The sequence below is a fragment of the Saccostrea echinata genome, unplaced genomic scaffold (genome assembly GCF_033153115.1).
Source record: "Saccostrea echinata isolate AGI-Se365-2 ecotype Australia unplaced genomic scaffold, CSIRO_AGI_Sech_v1 ptg000025l, whole genome shotgun sequence".
Taxonomy (NCBI): Eukaryota; Metazoa; Mollusca; class Bivalvia; order Ostreida; family Ostreidae; genus Saccostrea; species Saccostrea echinata.
This window is the reverse complement of record NW_026889774.1, coordinates 17,366,966-17,387,500: the sequence shown is the minus strand read 5'-3', so window position 1 is coordinate 17,387,500 and position 20,535 is coordinate 17,366,966. Positions and strand designations below refer to the sequence as shown.

The 20,535-nt window shown below is 34.7% G+C and overlaps 2 protein-coding genes across 5 annotated transcripts in view; one reads left to right on the top strand and one right to left on the bottom strand.

Annotated features, from left to right (window-relative positions):
• The window catches only part of LOC133192077 (uncharacterized), an 18,926-nt gene extending 15,855 nt beyond the window's left edge, over positions 1-3,071 (top strand). The window contains exons 5-6 of the mRNA XM_061327927.1: positions 1,316-1,435; positions 1,718-3,071. Of these exons, the coding sequence (XP_061183911.1) occupies positions 1,316-1,435; positions 1,718-1,875 (278 nt within the window). The 3' untranslated portion in view covers positions 1,876-3,071. The remainder of the gene's footprint in view (positions 1-1,315; positions 1,436-1,717) is intronic.
• A 3,618-nt stretch (positions 3,072-6,689) lies between these two features.
• Positions 6,690-20,535, bottom strand: part of LOC133192075 (uncharacterized) — a 54,815-nt gene continuing 40,969 nt past the window's right edge. For 2 of the 4 annotated variants that reach the window (XM_061327923.1, XM_061327921.1), the window contains exon 7: positions 6,690-7,019. In XM_061327923.1, the coding sequence (XP_061183907.1) occupies positions 6,968-7,019 (52 nt within the window). In that variant the 3' untranslated portion in view covers positions 6,690-6,967. The remainder of the gene's footprint in view (positions 7,020-20,535) is intronic. The other 2 variants (XM_061327922.1, XM_061327924.1) reach the window with 1 other exon arrangement.

The window sequence follows — 20,535 nt, the reverse complement described above, 5'->3', positions numbered from 1 at the left end:
TTCTCAAGAACCACTGGGCCAGGAAAGATGAAACTCATGTGGAATTATCCTCAGGTAGTGTAGATTCAAATTTGTTCAAATCATGACCCCCGGGGCTAGGGTGGGGCCAAAATGGCCAACCAAAGTTTTACATAGGAATATATAGGAAAAATCTTTAAAAATCTTCTTCTCAAGAACCACTGGGCCAGGAAAGATGAAACTTGAGTGTAATCATCCTCAGGTAGTGTAAATTCAAGTTTGTTCAAATCATGACCCCCGGGGCTAGGGTGGGGCCAAAATGGCCGACCAAAGTTTTACATAGGTATATTTAGGAAAAATCTTTAAAAATCTTCTTCTCAAGAACCACTGAGAAAGGAAAGATAAAACTCATGTGGAATCATCTTCAGATAGTGTCAATTCAAGTTTGTTCAAATCATGACCCCCGGGGCTAGGGTGGGGCCAAAATGGCCGACCAAAGTTTAACATAGGAAAATATAGGAAAAATCTTTAAAAATCTTCTTCTCAAGAACCACTGGGCCAGGAAAGATGAAACTCACGTGGAATCATCCTCAGATAGTGTCAATTCAAGTTTGTTCAAATCATGACCCCTGGGGCAAGGGTGGGGCCAAAATGGCCAACCAAAGTTTTACATAGGAATATATCTGAAATATATTTAAAAATCCTCTTCTTAAGAACCATTGAGAAAGGAAATATGAAACATAAATGAAATTATCAGCAGGTAGTGTAGATTCAAGTTTGTTCAAATCATGACCCCTGGGGCTAGGGTGGGGCCAAAATGGCCAACCAAAGTTTTACATAGGAATATATAGGAAAAATCTTTTAAAATCTTCTTTTCAAGAACCACTATGTCAGGAAAGTTGAAACTTAAGTGGAATTATCTTTAGGTAGTGTAGATTCAAGTTTGTTCAAATCATGACCCCCGGGGCTAGGGTGGGGCCAAAATGGCAGACCAAGGTTTTACATAGGGATATATAGGGAAACCTTTTAAAATCTTCTTTTCAAGTACTTTAAAGCCATGATTAGTGATATTTTTCTATTCATATGGAATCATCCTCAGGTAGTGTAAATTCTACTTTGTTCAAATCATGACACCCAAGGGGGTTAATATGTTAGTTCCTTGCTTTGGTACTTCAAATGGATTAATTTTACATAAAATTGTATGCCCTATGATGTAGAAGGTCAACCTAAAAATGCTAGGTTTTTCATCTGTTATAGCTTAATCATAGCTATTAAATTACAGCTACTATTCCCCTAACATTGTAGGTATGTTAATTTCCAAACCTTTTCTTTGATTTGAACGAATTCTCTTTGACAGCTGCATCAAGGAAAGTCAAGAGACACAGCTGGCTACCAGAGGAGGATAAAGCCATACAATCATATTTCAAGGAAGATATCAATGATTTCGAAAACGAGGGGAATGCAGGACCATTACACGGTAATGTTTACAAGTGTGATTAACAATTGATATTTTCAAATTGCCTCTTCAATTTGATTAAAAATTCATATTACTCTCTTCAGTTTGATCCAGACTGTTTGCATTTTGATCAAAATATCTGCACTTTTCCTTATAGTATAGATTTGATTCATGTTTTTTGGGCAATGGCCTCCGTTTTGAGACCCTGACTGACAGTAAATGACTAGACGGGTTTACATAACCTAATCTAAAAAGAATAATTATTCTGACCATGCTGACTAATTTTTTTCTTAAACTTTACAGTGGCAAAGAAAATAAAAAAATTCCTTACCAAGAATCCAAACATTCTAAGGGATTATCCTACTGGGGAGAAAACCAAGAAGATCAGGATAAAAGTGTTTAATCTGAGGAGACAGAGGAGACTAAAATACAAGAAGGGAGTAGAAAAACTTTCTGTCTGATTTTTTTCTGTCAAGGAAGTTTTAAAAATATACCGACACGCAAAAGAAATGCAACATTAAGCATTAAATACATCTGAATTTTTAGTTTGTTTGGTCAGAAACAAGAAGAGCTTAAGTGATAGTAAGGTGTCTGTCATCCGTCTATTTGCCTAGCTGTCTGTCTGTCTGTATACAATTTTTAGCTCGACTGGTCAGAGACCATAAGAGGTTATGCAATAGAAAGGTGAACCCTGTCCTTCCTTCTGTCTGTCTATTTGCAATTTTTCACTACTCCTCCTACAGTTTTGGCACATAATTCAGTAAACTACACTGATACATATTTATATAATAGTGTTGCATTATGCATGTACTATGCCTAAATATAGTAGGCAGGTTTGACACATTGTGCACAAGCCGGAGGCGAGTTCACCATGTGTAAAACCCTGCCTACTATTTAGGCATAGTACATACATAATGCAACACTATTGTTATTATTATGCTGACTGTTGTAATTATTTATGCGGCAATTTGACTTTTTACTGAAAATATCGGTGCTAACACAGGGCACTTGCAAGATTTCATTCAAAATCTTCATGCTAAAATTGGTTACAAGCTTAGTTATTTTGGTTACTAGTACCCTACTGTATTTTCTCTTGATAAGTCGGGATTTTGTCCTAAAGTGACTCATCTTTATTATTTTCTGTTTTGTAAGTAAGACTGATTTGTTTGCAGACGTCGATTCTCATTGATAATTTTTATTTTACATCCTTCAATCAAGCATTATATAAAAATCTAAGCGTTTTAATGACCCCATGATATCAGTTCATCTAACAATCTGTATGTAATTAGTTTGAAACTTTGTTGTACACATTTATCTATGGTTCCTTAGAATAATATAGCTGTTTTCAAATAATATTTGTCTATTTTCTCTTGTGTCAATCGTTTAAATTAAGTTTAAGAATTTAATAAAATTCCTCCAATCAGTGATCGTCAGTGGCGTAATCGATAAGGCATCGGACTGGCAACCTCATGGTCGTGAGTTCGATTCCCGGGGTGTGCATTGAAGAATTTTATTCAGAAAACAAGGTCATGCACTATTTCGGCATAGTATGCTTACGCTATATAAATCCTTAGAACAGTATGAGAGAATAGTATGGGTTATATAGAGACAAACCGACAGGAAGCATAATAATTCTGTATATTAGTTTTTAATATCAATGAGTGGTGTTGTCATGTTTATTAAAAAAAAGTATTTTCTTTGCAACTTTCAAAATGTTTCTCCTAATACATGTACAGTTTTAGTCTATTTAAAATAGACAAAATTGCTAATGCATCACCTAAGAGAGTTAATATTTTACTTTTAGAAACCTGTTTATGATTTATTTAATATTTTAACAAAAAATAAGGCATATTAATTCATGTCAAACCTTATAAATAACTGCAATGTTAAGTAAAGTGTGACCAATTCATAGAAAAATTAAAATAGTGTCTATTCCATTTTCGAAGAAAAAATTTCAATTTTTTCTTCATATCGTGTTTTTTACATTCTTACTAATCAAAAACTCAGAAAAAAGTTACACCATATGCGGCGTTTGATGCTAGAAGAGCATGCTAAAGCATAAAGTGTGGCATATGCAGGGGTTTACCTTTATAGAAATCTGTAAAAAATGAAATCAAAAAAAAGCTTATGAATTCTACTTAAGAAAAATTCTTGCAAATAGATTATCAAATATAAAATTTTAACTACAGATATTCATGGTATTAAGTTAGCAGCATGCAATAAGTTGAAAATTGTTCTGCAAAACTAGGTCAACCGAAAGTTGAGTGGATTTGGTATGGACACTAAGGCACTGGATGATTACTAGGCTTTATGAGAGTCATGCAATAATTGTTATTTGATTTATAAGAGGGGAATTAGTGTACAGATTTATCAGATAAATATCTAGGTCAAGTTCTGATTTGGGTATGATTGGACTTGGAAAAATTCCAATTTGAGGGGAGGGAGGCATAAGTGTCTTACAAACATCTCTTGTTGATTATGTGCTTTGCGAATATTTCAGGTTGCGCATACCTGTTTTTTTTGTCAGAAACGCCACAGTGACTATATAAGCATGGTACGACGTGACACAATTTCCCCCTTTCTAAGCTAGCACATAGGCGCTTGGTTACAGGATGGTGTATTTTGTGTAATATGTGTTTTTCCATGTGTGCCTGAATACCCTCATTAAAATAAAAATAAAAAATTGCCAAATTAGCACGTTTTATAAAATGTCATATTTACTGTATATAAAAAGAGTAAAGGAGCGTCACTCGCCATCTTGAATCGGAGGGGGTGCCTCGGTTCACACTTGATTTTAATTAATATCTACATTTTTTCTACCGGTGTCGGACGAGATCTAGCTTCAAAAATGATTGAATGACAACTTCCTATCATCTGTTGAGCTACATATGCCGTTTTGAACAAGCATTGAACCGAAACGTCCTCGATTCTTGCACCTGTTTATTGAAAGCAACAGATGTGGCGATTTCGACTATGTAAAATGTCAGGGAAATACATGGAAAATCTAGAGAGGCCAGAAATCGCACAAAACCTGTTCTCTCAAGATTTTCTGTGTAATTCCGGGACACCTCTACATTTTTCATGGTTAGAAATCGGCAATTACATTGCTTTCGATGTCTGTACATGGTATAGAAGACGTTTTGTGTTTACTGCATGTTTTATACGGCAAGTTCAAATCGGCAGAGACCGTTCACGGTAGCCTAGTGGTAGAGCGTTCGCTTCGTGATCGGGAGGCCCGGGTTCGATTCTCGTTCCCGGCGCCGCGTCAAACCTAAGACGTAAAAATAGGTAGCGACTGTTCCTTTGCCAAGCGCTCGGCATCAGAAGTGAAAGTCACAGGTCTTTCGGATATGACCTTAAAAACGTAGGTCCCGTGTCACGGTAGGCGCTGGCACGATAAAGAACCCTCACTGCACAATGTCCCTGAGTGCCGAGTATAGGTCTAAATTTGAAGCCCTTCACCGGCATACGGTGACGTCTCCATATGAGTGAAAAATTCTCAAGAGGGACGTTAAACAATATACAATCAATCAATCAAATCGGCAGACGTTTGAAAGGTGTTATTCAATCATTTTTGAAGCTAGATCTCATCCGACACCGGTAGAAAAATGTAGATATTAATTAAAATCAAGTATGAACCAAGGCACCCCCTCTGATTCAAGATGGCGAGTGACGCTCCTTTACTCTTTTTATATACAGTAAATATGACATTTTTTAAAACGTGCTAATTTCGGCGATTTTTTTTTTTATTTTAATGAGGGTATTCAGGCACACATGGAAAAACACATATTACACAAAATACACCATCCTGTAACCAAGCGCCTATGAGCTAGCATACGAACTCATTGGTAGGTTGGTTCAGGCGATAGAAAAATTTCATTTTTGGGTCGCCACATTTGTTGTTGAATGTTGGGGAGATGACTCCGCAGCCGCTCCCAAATTTGTCATATTTCACTGCGACCAGATACGCCAAACTTAAAATAAATCCTATCAACGAATTAAGAGTTATTTTACATAATAACATGAGATAATGGTATATTATATACACTAGTATCAATCTGGCAAATGGTCAATTCACAAATAAGAATGAACATGTGGTGTATTAGCAATTTTGTCTAGTGTTTAATATAATGTAGCCTGCAAGTAGACTACTCTGAGATACATTATCATCTTGAGTAGTTTTTTTTGGGTTTTTTTTTTTTGTGGATGAAAGATATTGCCATGGTAACCAAATTTGAAAATTCTGTAATATTTTATTAAGAGCTACTCCCAGAGTTCTTACTTTATTTTAACTTCAATAATGTAACTCTCTCCGATTTTTTAATTTGATGTTTTCTGGAGAGGGCTACAATTCCACAGCATCTCTTTAATGGTGCAAAGATATTTTTTAAATACGGGTGACTGCATTTGCATTCAGCGTATTTCTAATAAGAGGGAATTTTTATTCATTGTTGACAACATAGCCCGTTAAATGCGAAAACCATGTAAAATACATCTGTTTGCCTTTTTCAGCAGCCATGACAGTTCACGCATGACGTACTGACGCGCTTGAAATTTAGAATAACTTAATAAAGCAATTGACAATGTATAAATAATTATGATGAATAGCAACACTAAACATCGATAAATAAAATCATTCCATGTGTCATTTTTTCGTAATCAGCGTTATTTAAGCTTAAAATATTTCCAAAGAAATTCGCTCCCTATAGGTCCTTAATCAAATTGGCGGTCCCAAAATAAATCTGTCAAGGTCATCAATCATGGAGGATAAATTTAAGTTGTGATGTTGACATACACGAAAAATACGGATATATGGATTGTTCTGTATATTTTTGGATCAATTTATGTTTGGGTCCAGGTAAGACATATAAATAAAATACTGTAAAGCAACTTTTATTCGCGTGCGAGAAATTTTCGCAAATTTCGCGAGAGCATCGTCATCGCGAATATTTCTCGCCGCGAACCTGTCCTTAATGTGTTATTTGTCTATAAATTAAAGATCCAAAAAGGCTTGATCGCGAAAATTAATCGTCGCGATCTAGTTTAACCTTGTTAAATCGCGAACTTATGTCGTCGCGAATAAAAGTTGGTTTACAGTACCCATTTAGTGACAATTTGAGTTGAAATCCGTACGAGAATGAATCGCTCCAGCTGTGCACCATTACGGAGATCCTACGGAGTTGTAACCCTCTCCCAAAATAAAGGGAGAGGGCTACATTATTGTAATCTGAGATTCCTCTGACTCTAACCCCTGCGTTTACATTATGACTTGTGCAGGGGCCTGCACAAGTCACAATGTAAACGCAGGGGTTAGAGTCAGAGGAATCTCAGATTAAATTATTGCAGCTTATTTAATTGAAATTTTGCCACAAAAAAGACTTATTCTAGATGTTACTGTTTTAAAGTTTCAAGTTACTCTTCCTTTGTTACATGTACAAACCAGTAGAGCTTCACTCTTAACAGAGACTTCTGGTTTCTCGAAATGTCAGATTGCTTTACACCTTACGAAATAATATGTTCCTCTTTGAAAAATCCCCTCTTCTGAACATCCATTTACAGCATACAAGTCTGCTTGACTCCACCATATGCAATAACAACTGCATTTCTACAATGCATTAGGTTTATCAATTTAGTAATTTGTGCAAATGAAATACGAACTTTGGCATTTTTAAACTTTCTTTTTTCAGATGATGAGGTCAATTTTTATATGCTGACACAGTATAGTAACACTTGGACTTCAGGAATTTCCCAATTTAATGATTTGCAATTTGTTAAAAAATATATTTACTTTTTAATGCCCTGCTCACATGAAGAGTTTAATTCAAATTAAACTTAAGTTAATGCGAATTAGTTTAATTTGAATTCATTTACTGTGCTAGTTACTTCGCATTAGCTCTGTGTGAATGCTAAGCGAAGCTAATTTGAATTAAATTTTGAGCCAGGCTTACTGATGCCTGGCTGTAGAAGAAAAATTTTAATCCAATTGAGTTTACTTTGCATTAGCTGTTGTATGAACGCAATTTAATTCGCATTAGTTTGATTCGCATGAGTTTGATTTGCATTAGTTTACTTAGAATTAATTTACTGCAAATTAAACTGGTTGTGTGAGCAGGGCATATTTTATGGGTTTTATCACTTATGTAATTTTTCACCTATTAAAACAAGACATGTTTCTTTTTTTGTTTAGATGTAGATGTCTCATAAATCAAACCTAAATGTATAACATATAGAACTATATGATAACATATAGAATCAATTTATTATCATGTTTTAATGGCGACACATAGCAAAGTCTTGGAACATGAAATGTAGTAGTGAATTACTAGTTTCACTACAGCAGTAAATTTTAAATAACTTTGCAGAGCTTTCATAGTAGAAATTCAGCTTGCAGTGGAGAAACTATTAACTTGGCAATGAGGAGTCATACAAGGATTATCAGTGTTTTATATTGTATCAGATATCTTTTTTGTAGAACCCTATTTATTGTCTTGTTCTGTAGTATTCAGCTGGTGATGATTTAGTTACACAGACACGTACTTGGGCATGAAAAAAGGAATATGAAGATTTTCTTCATGTCTTTTCATAATTATAATAATTAACAAACCTGTATCAAATCTTATTTCTGATAATTATTTTATTATCCATTGCTTGTAGAATAGATACTGATACAAGTGTGTGACAACTGTATATAAAATGAAAAAAAAAATTATGCATAACACAAAGCATGAATTAAAAAAAGAAGTAATTAAATTAAGAGATATTGTGTTTTATTTAAAAGATTGAATTGCATATTTTTCATTTTATATATACGGTGCACATATACTCACTTGGGGGGCTCATGTAATACAGAGGATAGGAGCATTACATGGAGACTCGTAAGTGGGCCACAATGACTCCGGAGGATACCCCTGCCTTTGAGCAGATAATACAATTAATAGATACTTAAACTGACACCATATGTAGCTCTCTTGAAGGGAATTATGCTCATATATTAAGGCATCAACAATAACAAGATCGCATTGATAAGGAAATTTTCACATTTTTAAAAAATAGGGCACAAGCTCCTGAGATTGGGAAATTGAGGCCATATGTGTTCACTTATTGGAAATAATAGTACATGACAAATTTAAGGAAATTAATACAAATAATGAATAATCTTGAACTTTTATTTAACTATCAATCTATTGAAAAGATATATTGAAAAAATCAACAGTCATCAACATTACAAATCTTCTTAAAATCTTAAACAGTCATCTGATTTAAAACCAAAAACCATGCTTCAATCCATGTAAAGATTTATTTTCAAATTGGTTGTGTGCCTTCGAAAATTGAAAGCAAATTTTATTTTTTGTAAAAAGTAGGTTGCAATTGGGAAAGAACATATTATAAATCTTTGTGCTGGCACAACATGTAGTATATAGAAGTGCCCAGTGAGAATCAAAGTGTCATTCTATTCATTGCTTTTTTAAAAACTAATTTTTGGAACAATTCAATTACAGTGAATAACTGCTTTTTATCTGTAAATGAAGTATTGTTATCTGCACTGTTAACATTTATAAAAAATATATACTTAGCACTCATGAATTTTTTTCTTAATCTTCTAAATAATTTATTGATCAGTAAATTGGGCATCCTACATAGTGATCAAATATGGAATATTCTTCAACAGGCTGAAGAAGACATATTTTGATTCTGATGCTGATTCTATATAATTATATTTTGGAGACAAAATTAAATTCAAAGATAGCATTTTAATTTTGAGAAAATTGTTTTTAAACAAAAATTGCCTTTGTTAAGTATTCTAAGAATTGTATTGCTCATTTCAAGGAACTCAACTCCCCTACCTTTCAATGGTGTCAGTTTAATATATCTTGCAAATTGGGGGACCCACAGCCTTGAGTTTTATTTTAAACCCAAGCAGGGTCAAATTTAGCTCATGAGGTTGCTGAGTATTTGGTACTCCTCTTAGTATTTAATTTGTGTAGTCCAGAACTATGCATATATTAAAGTCTATTAATACAGTAAAAATCAGTTATAACAAGCCACTGGGGCCTGTGAAATTCTATATATCTGTTATTTGTTATATCTGTATAAGGAAAAATGCTAAATTTATATTAATGGCGATCCAAGTTAACTTTTCTATATCCATGAATTTGCAATATCTGTTTATTTTATAGGTATGTACAGAAAAACCCATTGTCAAATCAGTGTTTAAACAAGAAACATATATTGACGCAAGCGTAAAAAATTGGCCGCAAACCAATTAATTTTCACTTTTATGAAGCATTTAAAGACTGAAATATCTTATATTTATCTGTTATTATAATATATATCCTCGTGACATTAAACGCTTGATCACGACATTGCATGATTTTCTTAATTATATAATGCATGTTCAGTTTTACATGTACATGTATAATTAAGCAAAGTACCCCCTAGTCCTCTGCGTTAACAAACCGTGGGGCTGTATAATTAGGAGGCATTTGCATTAAAAGTTTAAAACTTAAGTTTAATGTAATCTACAATTAGATATGCAGTGTAATTTTAATTTAATAAATCGCAACAAGTATGTGGGGCTCCTTGCACTCTCTTTGAGGAAAAAAATAAACTCCCTCAAGATCCGCCACTACATTTTTAGGTCACCTGAGTAAACTCAGGTGAATTGCTATCTGTTTCTGTCCGTCGTCGTCCGTCGTGTGTCGTGTGTTAACATTTGAATATTTTCAGCTTCTTCTCTGAAACCACGGAACCAATTTCAACCAAATTTGGTATACAGAATCTATGGGTGAAGGGGGACAGAAATTGTGAATTTCATGGTCCCTGCCCCCCTGGGGCCTAAGGGGCGGGACCAAAACCACTAAAATTATTCAAAAATTATTATTATTTAAAATCTTCTTCTTTACTCCTTGACATCAAGCAGGCAAACTGTTGGCATGTTTATATTCAGCATTGAGTTCTCTACCAAAATTATGAAATTCATGACCCCTGGGTTAGGGGTTCAAGTGCTAGGGTGGGGCTAAATAGAATATATAGTGAAAATACATAAATTCTTTGAAAATCTTCTTCTCTGCTCCTGGGTATTAAATGAACTAAGTACATAGTTATGATGAACAAGAGTGCCTCTTCCAGATTTGTGAATTTAATGGCCCCAGGGTCAGGGGTTCTGGTGTTAGGGCGGGGCTGTATTGATTATATAGTGAAAATGCATTTATTCTTTGAAAATCTTCTTCTCTGCTTCTGGGTATTAAATAAACTAAACAAGTACATAGTTATGATGAGCAAGAGTGCCTCTACCAGATTTGTAAAATTTCATGGCCCCAGGGTCAGGAGTTCTGGTATTAGGGCGCAGCTCTATTGATTATATAGTGAAAATGCATTTATTCTTTGAAAATCTTCTCTGCTTCTGGGTATTAAATAAACTAACTAAGTACATAGTTATGATGATCAAGAGTGCCTCTTCCAGATTTTTGAATTTTATGGCCCCAGGGTCAGGGGTTCTGGTGTTAGGGCGGGGCTCTATTGATTATATAGTGAAAATGCATTTATTCTTTGAAAATCTTCTTCTCTGCTCCTGGGTATTAAATAAACCAACTAAGTACATAGTTATGATGAGCAAGAGTGTCTCTTCCAGATTTTTGAATTTTATGGCCCCAGGGTTAGGGGTTCTGGTGTTAGTGCATGGCTCTATATAGAGTTATATAGTAAAAATACATTAATTCTTTGAAAATATTTTCCTTTGCTCTTTGGTTTTATACCAATGATCCATGTATATATATTATTGATGAAGAAAGGTGCATCTAGCATCGTGGTTTTTTATGCCCCATGCGTCGGGTGGGGGGATTGGTTGGTTACAGTTTAAAAATAAATTAATGCTTTGAAATCTGCTCTTTGGTATTAATCAACCATTTTATGATAAAATTTGCAAAATTTTGAAATATGTGGCCCCTGGGTCAATGGTTCCTTTGGGGTGAGGTGCACAACTGGGTACAAAGTGGAAGTGCATTTTCTCTTTGTTACTCTGATCTGCCTCTGAGTATTAAGTAAATAGAGTAAGCATGCTAAGTTCACAAATATAATAATTAAGCAATGGTGCTTCTTTCAAAATTAAGAATTGTGAATTTCATGGCCTCTGGTTTAAAACACAAACCAAATTTAATTTTTGAAAGTTGTTTCACAATACTCAGTCCCGTGAGGAGGTTAGAATAGGTCCTCAGTACCCCCTTGCTTGTCGTAAAAGGCGACTAAATGAGGCGGTCCTTCAGATGAGACCGTATAAACCGAGGCCCCGTGTCACAGCAGGTGTGGCACGATAAAGATCCCTCCCTGCTCAATGGCCCTGAGTGCCGAGCATAGGCCCAAATTTGCAGCCCTTCACCGGCAATGGTGACGTCTCCATATCAGTGAAATATTCTGGAGAGGGACGTTAAACAGTATACAATCAATCACAATACTCAGGTGACCTATAAGACCCGTGGGCCTCTTGTTTCTCTTTCAGTTTCTTCGAGTTGTAGCGGGAAAATTCTTGGCACATTGTAAAACGTGTATTATCCTCATCTGCTAGGGGCCAATCTTATGATATTCTGCAGCCTGCTAGGTCTTTTGATGAATTAACATTTTAACACATTTTTGAAAATGTTTATTTATGTACATGTGTACACATCATTTGAAAATAAATACTTACAACAAATCCTGTTCAATAAGAGAAAATAAAATTGTGCAACATTCATAACGTGATCTTTGCTTTAAGGCAATGCCCAACACCTGTCCTAATTTTCTCAGCACCTCAAACAAGTCAAAGTTTCTCAATCAGGATTGGATGAAATATTTATCTCATTCTTCATAAATATTATAATTTTATGTTTATTGTCGGTTCTTGTTAAACATTTAGACGCTCTTTTTAATATACTATTATATTAATGTTAAATATTTTTTTAATTTAAATTGTTTTAACTCCGCAGAAACGCACAGAGACTTCAAACTTTCTTATCATATAACCGAGCGCCTCCTGGCGGCCGGTAATAATGGACAAACAATTAGTATGAAAAGCGTTGGTCAGCAGTTAACTGAATACTTCTTGAAACACCCTGCATGACTGCTTAAGAAAAAGAATATTGCAACAGAGCTTGGAACTTTAACCTACCCACAAGTTTTATTGTTCATATACAAAATGCTAATGTTAATAATTGAAACTGAATTATATATACTGAAAGGAAAAAGAAACGCAGGGTAAACTTTTGAGGTGAATTAAATTTATTTTTCCTATAATATGTTTTAGTATTCCTATCTATCTTTAAAAGTCATCTTTCAAAAAGATATAGCCAAAGTCCAATTTGATTTTGTCCAATAATTCATGAGTTATGGAAGCTCATATGACGATACCCACAAAAGTGAAAACCGAAAACTCTCATTATCTTTAATGTCTCCCTCGTGCATCTGCCAGAACCTTATTTCTCCTTTGCAAGGAATTTCATCAGAGTATTTATCTTTCAAACCCAGGCTATATTGGGGCATGGGTAACCAAGCCAAAAAATAGGTGAAACGACGCGCGCATGCGCCAGTGAGAGGAATACAAAAGTAAGTTGACTGGCTCAAAAATTCAAATCGTGGAATTGTTTTCTTTCAATTTTCTTGTGAATATAATGATCATAATGGTCTAGAGTATCAATCGCAGTTTTTGTGGTAGTAAGGTGGCAATTTAAGACATGACAAGATGATTAACCCGCTCGTAATATGGCTCTGTTTCGCATTAACGTCATCGTCACGGTTGATTGAAAACCATTCCAGGCCCTCTCTGTCAATGGGTATCAAGTTTTATGGGGGTAAATTTACAAGATACTGCATAGTTAACCGTTGTTGCCTTTTTCATTAATTAGGCAATTCAAAAACAAGACCCCATTGAACTTCCATTAACCGTACCAAGATTGGAAGAAATTCATGCTGTATCTAAGTATTGAAAAATGATATGCATACCTCAGGTGCATCAAATAATGCAACAAAATTTGTCGACAAACTTGTCGTCATCAAATTGAACGTGTTTTGGTCTTTTCAGCGCTTTCCCTCTGTGACGTCATACATTATACGGTTGAGTAATTCTGAACACTGATTTTGGTGCATAGTAGCTAAATTTCTCTTCTGACAAGTTTTCGTAATTTTCGGTCATGCGGTCAATTTTTTGTCGAATATTAAGCTACCCTGCGTTTCTTTTTCCTTTCAGTATATTTACAATCCAATGTCTTTGTCCAAGATAAAATAACAAATTGTAAAGTACTTTATTTCCCCATCAATGTATTGGCGCAGTTCCAAAAAACCATGGGCATGAAATTCATGGCCCCAGGGTCAGGGGTTTTTGTGCTAGGGCGGGGCTATATAGATTATAAAGTGAAAATGCATTATTTCCTTGAAAAATCTTCTCCTCTGCTTCTGGGTATTAAATAAACTAAGCACATAGTTTTGATAAGCAAGAGTGCATCTTCCAAAATTGTAAATTTTATGGCCCCATGGTCAGGGGTTTTGGTGTTAAGGTTAGGCTCTATTGATTATATAGTGAAAATGCATTAATTCTTGAAAATCTTTTCTTTTGCTACTGGGTTTTATGCCAATAATCCAAGTATATATTTTAATGATGAAGAAAGGAGCATCTAGCAAAATGTTTATTTTCAAGGGGGGGGGGGGGGGTGTTACATAGTCCGAAAATAAATTAATGCTTTGAAATCTGCTCTTTAATATTAGTCAACCATTTTATGTTAAAATTTGCAAAGTTTTGAGATATGTAACCCCAGGATCATTGGTCCTTTTGGGGAGAGCTGCACAACTGGTTATAAAGTGGAAGTGCATTTTCTCTTTGTTACTTTGACCTACCTCTGTGTAACAAACTGAAATTCTTCATTATATTATAAATAAATCCCCTTGGTTCACCCTTCCGGTAACTTGTTTTATAATCATGTGGGGAGCCCCTAAATTCCTTAAGTTCCCATGGTAACATAGCAGTCCTGTGGGGAGCCCCTCGTTTTACTTTAAATAGTAATGTTAAAGCGTGCTCTGGGTAGTACCCAGGAAAAACATCAGCCGATAGACGTGTTCGTCTAGTGCTACCAGGGGGCCTGTCTATAGTCAACCACATGGGTCTTGTGCCTTATTTTCATGCCTAAAGTCTCTCTACAGAATGTTACAGAGTTTGTAAACTGTTCGGGTACTGGAATTCTTTATTAGAGAGTAGCCATTTCCATGTTATGGTGTGTGACAGAGACCGTAGCGTGTGAGCGAACTATGGCGGCCCATACGACACATCTCTAAAACCAGTTCTGTGAGTTATTTGATCGGGCGGTAACCCATGTTGAACATTTCAATATCTGATTTAAAGTAATTATATGAACTAAACGTTGTGAAAGTTTGGGAATTATAAATATTGTGAATTTGGAAATAATTATAAAGATTTAGTTTCATTAAAAGACATTCAATTGTTGAGCCTGGCGTCGGACCATTGTCTCTGGAACCCAAGAGGAACCAAGTGCGCCATGCAGGCCGCTGTTAATTAACATTGTTCCGTGCAGCTATACTAAAAGGAAACCGAACAATTAATTCTAGTCTTAAAGGATTTCCGCACTTACGGAAGGACCAGGGCAAACGAGACCAATTCATACCAAGGGACATGTGCACCGACTGATGTGGACCAGGACCAACTAACAAGGACATTTTCAATTTATTTAATTTTTGTACATTTTTCGGTTAATATTCTTTGTTAAAATTTCTGTTTATTTTGTTCTTTAATTTTGTTATTAAATTTTGTTAAAATTTTAAAGGTTTTCTTTTGATTTTTGTAAGTTCATCAGGGTGTAATACCCACACCCTCACACTCTGGGTATTAAGTAAATAGATTAACCATGCTAAGGTCATAGATATGATAAGCAATGGTGCCTCTTTCAAAATTGTGAACTTCATGACCGCAGGTTTAAAACAGGAACCAATTTTAATTGTTTGAAAGTTGTTACTTGATACTCAGGTGACCTATAAGGCCCATGGGCCTCTTGTTCATAAAGCACTACATGAAATATGCCTATGTGTTATGGTTTTATATACTCGTCTTTGACCATAATGCTACAGATCCCATAATGCAAAAAGGTGCATTTTACGGAGCAATGAATATTTTTTGTGAACTCTGAGAATTTCATCACGTTCTAGCAATGGTCTAACAACTACCTTTTAGTCCCTAATTATACCCCCGCAAACGAAGTTTGGGGGTATATAGGAATCAGCTTGTCCATCTGTCTAGCTATCTGTCCAGTTGTGCAGACGTGTCAGGTCCATTTCTTCTTTATGTAGGAACATTAGAATATACTATTCCTCACAAAGATTGCTCATGACTTAAGGGTGTGCCATGACCTTGACCCAAAGTCATTTGGGAAAGTTATAGGTCATTGGAAGAATTTTTTTTTATATTTCATGTCAAGTCCATATCTTTCTTATGGATAAACTTGGTAATTAAGTTCCTATTTCACACAAAGATTGCACATGACTTAAGGGTGTGTCATGACCTTGACCCAAGGTCATTTGGGGAAGTCAAAGGTCACTAGAAGAATAATTTCATAATTTGTGTCCGGTCTATAACTTTCTTATGGATAAACTTGGTAAGTTACTAATATTTCACATAAAGATTGTTCATGAGCGTAGGGGGGTATTTTGTCCCATTTGAACAGTTCTAGTTCTAGACATATTCTGTAGCCAATATGTATATTTTATCCACCTCCCAATCATTTATAGCTGTCTCTACAGGCAATAAACTCACCTGAAGTGAATTTACAGCAATCTAACAAATAATTTTCATCAAGTGAGTTTATCACTTGTAGAGACAAATTTATAAAGTGTCGGGAGATGGATGAAATATACAGATTAGTTAAATAATGTGTTTAGAATTAGGGAGTCAAAGGTAATTAAATGACCGATGCTGGAAAGTGGAGAAATTCTCCCCAAAAAGTGTGCAAAAAATATTGCACTGTAAATTTTACATTTCGGGATCTGTAGCGTTATGGTCAATTGCAAGTAAATAAAACCATGATGCTACAGATCTGCAGCTATATACGAGGGTTGTCCAAAAAGTTCGTGGACAATGACGTTTCTGTGAAAATAAATGGTTCTATCTAAATCTGTTGTATATCAAAATATTTCTTATGAAAAAACAAGTCGGAATGATTAAATTTTTATTGATGTAACATAATATTTTTTTTAAAATCGGGGTCTTTAGAGGTCGCGGAGAGTGCGCACGGACCAAGGTTAAAATGACATAAACGCTGATATAAAGTCTTTGGATTACATTGATTATTTTCTATATAAGACAAGTCAAAATTAATAAAAATTGTATGAAACACAAATAAAGAGGCAATAATCATTTTACGATATATTTTAAAAGTATCGCTTACTATATAGACAGTACAAATACTTAACAAAAACCCTAACAAATATGTGTCAAAAAAGCGACGTCGGCTGACCGCACGGGGCAGCATCCGATCAAAAAAATAAGTTTTTATAAGGTTGAAATGACGTAAAAGACAAAATATTTGTTAAAACAACTCAAAATTATTAAAATATACTAAGTGTATCAATTTCAGATTGGTATATATAATTTTTCGACGATGTGTACAAATTTGAACACACTACAAGAATTTAAAAACACATGTAATTTACTGAAAATGGAGATTTCTATACATGACGTTGTTATAAATCTAGCGCAGCGTCGGACTGGGCTGTGCAGTTTGTGTATATAAACTGTTTATTAACATGATGCTGGTAAATTTTTGTCCATTGTTTTGAATTTTAAAAATAAAATAGATTAAAATCTATGCTTAAAGATTATCGCCAGCAATTGGAAGTGCATAGTGCTTTAAAAAAGAAATGAAGTGTGTGTCCATGTACATTTGTAAAGTCAAAATCCAAATGTTCGACGTTATAATGGAATTTGCTTAACGTCAGACTGGTCCGTGCGCACAATCTGCAATCTTTAAAGACCCCGATATTTACAAAAATATTACGTTCTATCAATAAAAATTGAACCACTCTGACTTGGTTTTTCATAAGAAATATTTTGATATACAATAGATGCATATAGAACCATTTATTTTGACAGAAACGTCATTGTCCACGAACTTTTAGGACAGCCCTCGTAGACTGGAGTACCTTGAGTAAACAATGACTACATGTATCCCCAGGCTTACATGTACATGTAAGTGAAATCAGCAGACATTTGTAAATGACAATTCTTTATTGAAAATGTTGCAATGTACAATTAAATTCAAGCTGAAATGTCTCTTTAAAATCTTCTCTAACTTAGGAAGCTTCCATGTATGTTTCAGGTTATCTGGCACAATGGTTCTTGATAAGATTTTTAAAGATTTTTCCTATATATTTCAATTAAATTTCATTTTTTGCTGTAGTTACAATGTTATTGATAATTTTTTTAATAAAAATCTATTTTTGTCATAGAAACTGTAAAAATTGGTAATATTTTTAACTTTATTGAGAAAAGTTATGTTCCTATGCATGTTTTCATGTTATTTATGGTGTTTGTTTGTTGATTTTAATGTTAATTGTGTTTTTATTTTAACAAACCTAGAACATAGAAGTGCTTTCCAAATATAAACATTAATAACAAGATGTGTTTGTGAAACACTATGCGCCCGGCGGCAACAAAGTTCAAAAAATCTATTTTTAGCATATTGATCACAGTCAAGCTCACAAGGTCATTGACCATGGTGTCATTTGAAAGAACTTAATTGGTGGAGTACGCATACTAAATATGAAGTCCCTATCTCCTATGGTTCAAAAGTTATGGCAAAAAGTGTAAAGAGCTATTTTTTAGCATATAGGTCACAGTCAAGGTCACAAGATCATTGACCTTGCCGTCGTTTGAAAGGACTTTATCGGTGGAGTATGCATACCAAATATGAAGTCCCTATCTCCTATGGTTCAAAAGTTATGACAAACAGTGGAAAAAGCTATTTTTAGCATATAGGTCACAGTCAAGGTCACAAGGTCATTGACCATGGTGTCATTTGAAAGAACTTAATCGGTGGAGTACGCATACCAAATATGAAGTCTTTATCTCTTATTGTTCAAAAGTTATGGCGAAGGTTAAAGTTGACAACAGACAGAAAGACAAACAGACAAACAGATAAACAGACAAACAGACAGGACAAAAACAATATACGCCCGGGATCTATTGATCCAGGCGCATAAAAATACAATTAACAATATAATCAATAATTAAATTTACAAATGTGACTCAGATGACCAAACAATAAGCAAAAGGGCCTTGAATCGCTCTTCTGATAAACTGTACAACCTATCACTTCTATTTGAAGCTTCTAAGTATCCTGTATATTTAGATAAAGCCTTGAAATTACAGAGGTAGGTCATCATGACCTACATTTTAGATGAAACACTCTGACAACCCACAGTGATCTACTTTTCAGATGAAATACATTAAGGACCCATGACGCATCAACGGACAAAGTTTAATGATTCTAAGCCAATTAGTACTTGTTATATTGAAATTAATCCAAAAATTTTCAAAAATAGGTCACAGTGACCTCCTTTTCAGTCAACTAACTCTGTATTAAGGACATATGCAACGTACCTTACCTACTGATAATTTTCCAAGATATTCTGAATTTAAACTTTTCATATCATTACATGTTCTTAGACAAATAATCAGCATGCGTTACCAGGGGTTTTGAAAAGATATCGAATCTTAAAATTTTAGCATTATTCCAATTAAAATGTACAAAAATTTTAAAACATAAATTCCAGATTTTCTTTCATCAAAAATTGATTAAGAAAAGGTGTACAAATCCATATATAGACATTAAAATATTGCACACAGGTCCTTCCTTTAGTGAAACTCTTCAACTCCAGGGAAGAACCTCAAAAAGTTCCAACTATGTTGCGTATGACCTTAATACATATCTTGCAAATGCATCAACTTGTTTACTTCTGCAATTACTGAATAATTTATATAGCATGTTTAACTGTGAAAAAAGCAGACCCAAGATGCATCAACTGACAAAGTTTGAATATTTCAATATAGCCATAAAATTTCAAAAGTAGGTCATGTAACCTACTTTTCAGTCGTTTTTCGAGGAAAAAAAAGATCCATCAACTTACAAAGTTTTATGATCATAGGCCTTAAAATGTCTCTAAAATGCTTTGAAATCAAATGCCTGCAAAGTTCAAACAAGAGGCTCATGGGCCACATCGCTCACCTGAGTAACTTGGGTGATGCAGTTCTTTACCAGATTCCCCCTCTTGCTATACATATCATGGCCACTACCCCCGGGGGTCTAATTTTAACAATTTAATATCTACACTACCCCAGAATGCCTCCACATAAGTTTCAGCTTTCTTGGCCCAGTGGATCTTGAGAAGAAGATTTTTAAAGATTTGTTCTACATATTTGTATGTAAAACTTGGAATCCCTATTGTGGCCCCGTCTTACCCCCGGGGGTAATGATTTTAACAATTTAATATCTACACTATCCAAGAATGCTTCCACATTAGTTTCAGCTTTCTTGGCCCAGTGGTTCTTGAGAAGAAGATTTTTTAAGGATTTGTTCTATATATTTCTATGTAAAACTTGGATTTCCTATTGTGGCCCCGCCCTACCCCCGGGGGTAATGATTTTAACAATTTCATATCTACACTACCCAAGAATTCTTCCACATTAGTTTCAACTTTCTTGGCCCAGTGGTTCTTGAGAAGATTTTTAAAGAATTGTTTCTACATATTTGTTTGTAAAACTTGGATTTCATATTGTGGCCCCGCCCTACCCCCGGGGGTCCTAATTTTAACAATTTAATATCTTCACTACCCAAGGATGCTTCCACATTAGTTTCAGTATTCTTGGCTAAGTGGTTCTTGAGAAGAAGATTTTTAAAGATTTGTTCTATATATTTCTATGTAAAACTTGGATTCCCTGTTGTGGCCCTGCCCTACCCCCGGGGGTCATGATTTTTATAAATTAATATCTACACTACCTAAGGATACTTCCACATAAGTTTCAGCTCTCCTGGCCCAGTGGTTCTTGAGAAGAAGATTTTTTAGTAACATCACCTTATTTTTGTCTTTTCTTGATT